Here is a 6,073-nt window from a genome sequence, read left to right on the forward strand (position 1 = left end):
CAAAGTTCCCATCCTTCTTCAGAACTATCCCCAGTGACACCTTTCAATCACAAGGACTGGCCCAATTAGTACACCATTTTTACTGGACTTGGGTTGGCTTGTTGGCCGTTGACAATGATTATGGACAACATGGAATTCAACTTATCAAAAAAGAAATAGCTAAGACTGGAGCATGTGTGGCCTTTACCGAGACAATTAGGAGGAGTCAACCTGATCGCAATGCTCCACATATAGTGAAGACAATGAAGATGTCAACAGCCAATGTTGTGATTGTCTTCTCCAATGATATTGACTTTGTTCCTGTTTTGGATGAAATGCGAAGACAAAATATCACAAAAAAGACACTCATTGCCAGTGAAGCTTGGTCTACATCCACCATAACAACCATGGGGAGATTTACAGATCTTCTACAAGGCACCATAGGTTTTGCCCTCTACAGTGGAATTATTCTTGGATTTCAGGCTTTTCTTAATAAAGTCCATCCTTCTACCTCTCTTGGAAAGAATTGGGTGAAACTACTTTGGGAGCAAACTTTTAACTGTAATTTTTTCAATGATTCCGATAAGGGCATAGATGTAAAAACTCAAAGTGAACAATGCACTGGAGAAGAACGTTTAGGAAGTGTCCTGAACAGTTACAATGATGTGTCCAGTTTAAGAGTCACGTATAATGTCTACAATGCAGTTCACATGGTGGCCAAAGCTTTGGAAGATCTAAGCAATTGCAATATAAGAACTAATCCATTTTCCAATAGTAACTGTGCTAAGTTATGGAATTTTGAACCATGGCAGGTAAAGCAGCATTCACAGAAAAGCTAAGACAGAAAATATAACATTTATGATACTCTTCAATCTATTAATTTTTACATTCTACTTTTATGATACTGTAGATGGTTGTGAATATGAAATGATTTTCAAGAATCCAGTTTTGCTCATTGTGATATTTTTTTATACCACTGTAAATAGCTGTACGATATTCACCTGGTTGTTCCTGTGTTGCTCTCTACCACTGTCAGCCACCACCGTCTTGATCCTACCGGCGGTGTTGACAGTGGAGGGGGAAGCGGGTTTCAACATGCTCGATGCTTTGCTGGCCACTTGACTAATCCATCCAGTCACTTTGTCAGTGAATGGTTTCCCCTCTAATTGATAACACATTCACCGCCAAGGCATGCGTCTATAATTACTCTTCAGTTAGGGGAGCGTTCATCTTCTGATGGGCAGTGATTATCACTGCTGTCACAACTCCTTCACATCCGGCTCCTGCAATGTCTGCTTCTGTCACCAGGCACCACCATATTTATTTTATAGGCAATGCTGGTGACCTGAAATTCTGACTGGCACAGGCTCTCTCCAGCCACTCAACCTATGATGTATGGGACCTGTAGTGTCATTCATTATAGCAATATGTGTGTGCATGCCCTCCAGCAGGAGTAATCAGCTCCCTGCCTTGGCCAATGGGATAGCACAACACCCTACTAAAACTCCCAGTTTACTAGCCCTAGTTCACGCCTCTACTACAGCTCCTGTTTAGCTTATGTTATTCCAATTCTGATTTTGTTCTTGTCCCATTTATTGATTGTTATTCTGCCTTTTTATTTTGATGCTTGTTTCCCCTCCTGGTTCTTACTCGGGGACCAGACCACTCTTACCAGCCTGCTCCATCTGACAGCGACTTCACAGAACACTCAAACCAGGGACCATGTGTAAGAACACAACCCTGTTCTTTATCAAGGGTGAAGTGCAAGGCACCCCTAGGACCTGATAGTCGAAGAAGCCAGTGAAAAGCTGGTCTGCGAAAGCCCTATTAAAGGAGTCATCCAGGACTATTTTTTTTTACTATGCTCATAAAATCTAACAGACACATAGATGCTAACTACCTGCCTGTCTATTCAGCACCAGCTCAGAGCGGTCATCAACAGATCCTGCCAAAGATTCAGCTGCTCCATAGTGGATCGTGACTGCAGACGTCATGCTGATTGACAGCCAATTTCATGCAACCTGCATGATAGTTCTTAGGCACTTGGCAAAAAAAAATAGATAATCCTGGATACCCCCTATAATGGCTGGCAGCCAACCACAGAAACATGCCAACAGCCATTAACCTTAGGGTGACAGTCAAAAAGATTTTTTGCACATTTTTTGGGGAATAATTCCCTTTGGTGTGATTGTAACATACCCAAAATTTTGGAACATTGCTTGTTGGTGGCTAAATCATAACAAAACTAACAATTATTTGTAATAAATGTCTTGCAGCAAAGTAAATGTGCAATTTTACAGTAATTTCATGGTTTTTTTTCTGAAACACGTTTTATTTGGTTCAGGATAGTCACTGTGATTCTTCTCCACACACTGGAGAGCAAACTGTTCCTGGTCTTCTTGAATGGTCAATAATGAATTGAATGCCCTCATGAGTAGAGAGTAGAATAGAGCGTTCGGCGGCATCATTCACGATGATCCTTTATTGTATGTGACCCTAAACTGACAACTCTTCTGTCTTATGTCTCTACTTGAGTCCCTTGATTTGACCTTTGATTTTCCCATTGCCAGGTCTCTGGCTTGAGAAACATTCTACCCTCAGCTCAATCCACCAGAACCTACATGTAGACAGAACCCATGGGCTTCTGCAATGAAGCTCAGATCTCTTTGTATGGATGAAAGGATGCTAAGGACCTGCTAATCAGTGTGGCCTGTGCCAAATCAGGCAGTGGAAGCCCTTTTGGAGATCAGGGTTTTGAATAAAAGAGCTATCATTGTGTCTGACGCTAGGGTCGGACTGGCCGACCAGAGTGTTATATGTAATGTGGTGCCATGATTTGGTTCATTGATCGAGCTCTCCAGCCACAAATTACCTTAACTGGCTCCAGAGTGGATCGATTGAACTAGTGTCAATGTTTTGTGTCATATAAAGAGGTATTAATTTGTCATGGTGAGTACATTTAAATATTAATGTCATCTTATGAGGCAAAGAGGCTTCTGCTCTTCCTACCGGCTTAGAGCACACATGTAATAAATACTAAATCTGCACTTCATATTATAGTCCTCAGCCATCTTATAGATAAGAGATTAACTACAAAGAACATATTTCAGTCTGGAGGCTCCAAAACTAGCTCCGTAGGATAATCAGACTACGGTTGTCCATTGGATTTCCCAGTGATCGACCTATTGTTGGTAGATCCTACACTCAAACAGTTTTTATCTAAAGATTTCAACCTCTTTTTATTGCAATACCTTGTTTTACAGCTCCTAAAGTACATGAAGAGAGTGAGGCTGACACTTAACAGTGGGAGCGAGCTCTTTTTTGATGAGAATGGAGACCCTCCCGCAGTCTATGACATTGTGAACTGGGTGCAAGGACCAGATGAAGCCATAAAGAAGGTCAAAGTAGGAAGTTACGATACCACCACTTCTTCAATATTTACCATCAATTCAAGTGCTCTATACTGGACTGGTGAAGATCAGGAGGTGAGACTGGTGGTATTCCTATTCTCAGTCAATTTTTATAACATGTGACTATAAACATAGTTTACTAATAGTAGATTTATGACATGAATATGCACAGATTGTGTGGTGTAGGAATATTGAAGATAACTTTATTAGATATTTAGAAACTATTAGATCTCTAATTGTGACTTTCCATTAGACACCTTCTTCCATCTGTAGTCCAAGGTGTCCTCTTGGCTATCGAAAGGCAAGCATAGAAAGAGAACCCATCTGCTGCTTCCATTGCATTCCTTGTCCTCAAGGAGAGATCTCGAATCACACAGGTAAATAAACAGTATACCAAGTTGTATGAGTAAGCCATTGAAGTGTCAATATCTTACATGGCATCTTGTAGTCATGAGTGTCCATGTAGGCTAAAAGAAGTTATCTAACCTTTGAAAAGAAAACAAACACAGCAGCAAAAGTTATAAAATATAAAAAAAGATCACTAACTTCTTCAATTGCCTGATGATCCAGCACAGAAGCATAGGAACCCCCCAAGGTTTGTATTGATAAACTCCTGGCATGTGACTACTGGGACCAATTAGTGGCCTCAGTGGTCATGTGCTGTATTACTTGTATCACCGCTTACCAATGGGCCCCATGATATGACTGATTGTCCACAGGGTTCAATTGACACCACTTGAAAACAAAGACCCAAGGAGACCATTGGAATTTCTGTTCTGGATTAGAGAGGATTACAGATCTGAGTGGCTTTTTTTTGTAATTTTATTTTTTCTTGGATAACTCCGTTAAATTTGAGCAGGACACTATGTGGGTATATGTCTCTTTATTATCTATGTGGTTATATGTCACTCCATTAACTGGTGCATTTTTTCCTGCATTTTAGATTCAGCCAACTGCCAACAATGCCCATGGAATCAGTGGCCAAATGCAGAGAAGTCAAGATGTCTTCACAAAGCCATAGAGTTCCTGTCATATGACGACATGTTAGGTTCAACCTTGGCATCTATCAGCCTTGCCTCTTCTTTAGTTCCAATTGCCATCCTAAAGCTCTTCATCCGATATAAATCCACCCCTATAATCAAAGCCAACAACTTCTCTTTAAGTTGGCTTCTCCTGATATGCTTGTCCTTCTGCTTCATCTCAACTTTATTTTTTATTGGCTACCCAAATTCAGAAAGGTGTCTACTACGCCAGATATCATTTGGAATTGTCTTCTCTCTTTGCATCGCTTGCATTTTGGCCAAAACACTTATGGTTGTGTTTGCTTTTTTGGCCACTCAACCTTGTAGTAGACTTCAAAGATTCTCAAAGATCAGCTTTTCTTATATTCTCATTTTTAATTGTTTCTTCCTACAATGTGTATTGTGTATTTTATGGTTAGTCTTAACACCTCCATTTCCACAGTACAATGTTCATGACCTACCTGGTGTGATTATAGTTGAATGCAATGAGGGATCTGCACTTGCTTTCTGGTGCATGCTGGGATACCTCGGGCTCTTGGCTTTCATCAGCTTCTTTGTTGCTTTTGCAGCTCGAAGACTACCAGATACTTTCAACGAGGCTACTTACATAACGTTCAGCATGTTGGCTTTTGTTAGTGTGTGGATGTCCTATGTACCAGCTTCTCTAAGTTCACGGGGAAAATACACAGTGGCCATGGAAGTTTTCGCCATTTTATGTTCAAGTTGGTCTCTAGTCATCTGTTTGTTTCTCCCCAAATGTTTCATTTTATTGTTACGACCAAATCTTAACACTATGACACATGTAAAGATAAGAATGTAAAAGAGTAATACAATGCCAAAAATGTAAAATAAAGTATTCGATGGAAACCACATGGTTCTTGGTAATATGTATTGAGTAGAGTTACTGTAAAGCAAGCAGATTTAGAGGACCAATCCATCGGCCACATAATTAATCTGTGGACATCATCCAAGTTTCTTCTTTTGATTAGCTGTCCTGGAGTGCCAGGTCTGATAAAACTGCCCCAGACCTTTGAGGGTGTTCTCCTTCCTTTGATGCATCTGGTGTATGTCTCCATCATCTCCACTCCTTGGTTGTCCAAGGAAATGTGACCTCTGCCTCCATCGTTGTCAGATAGGAATTGTTTTACTAACTCTTCTACTTGGGTTTTCCGGTACTGCAACATTTTATTAGAACTGTCCATGACAGTGGGAGAGAGGGAAAGTTCTCCTTGTAGCGTGGGTCTAGAAAGGTGACCAGCCAGTAATTAGTGTAGGCCAAACTGCGTACAAGGGTCATGGGAAAGACATCAGAACATAAACAGCCTGTGTGCCAGACTGCCAGCAGTCAATACTTCCCTGCCCCCACAAAGAGGACAACTGTCCATATTGTCCTCTTCATCTTCCCTCTCCTCCTCATCCTCAGGCCATCCATGCCATGAACAGATGGACTGAAGGTGGTATGGGTATTACCATCTGTAGCGCAGGCAACCAGCTCCTGTTCCACCTCCTCATCCTCATTATCACCTAATTCTCATTGAGAAGATGAGATGAGGATAGGCTGTGTTAGATCACCCAGTATAGATTCTTACTCAACTTGATCCGTCTCGAAGCCTCCTCTTTAATTGTGAGCAGCAAGAGTTTCAGTAGACAGAGAAGAGGTAT

The 6,073-nt window shown here is 41.1% G+C and overlaps 1 protein-coding gene across 1 annotated transcript; it reads left to right on the forward strand.

Moving 5' to 3' along the window:
* The first annotated feature begins 242 nt into the window (after nucleotides 1-242).
* LOC141049891 (extracellular calcium-sensing receptor-like) lies at nucleotides 243-5,231 on the forward strand. The gene is made up of 4 exons (XM_073546730.1): nucleotides 243-791; nucleotides 3,243-3,464; nucleotides 3,643-3,766; nucleotides 4,333-5,231. Exons 1-4 carry the CDS (start codon nucleotides 243-245, stop codon nucleotides 5,229-5,231), a joined length of 1,794 nt encoding a protein of 597 aa, XP_073402831.1.
* Nucleotides 5,232-6,073: the final 842 nt, after the last annotated feature.

Source organism: Dendrobates tinctorius, unplaced genomic scaffold (assembly GCF_039654945.1).
Source record: "Dendrobates tinctorius isolate UK_male_01 unplaced genomic scaffold, ASM3965494v1 ptg000151l, whole genome shotgun sequence".
Classification (NCBI taxonomy): Eukaryota; Metazoa; Chordata; class Amphibia; order Anura; family Dendrobatidae; genus Dendrobates; species Dendrobates tinctorius.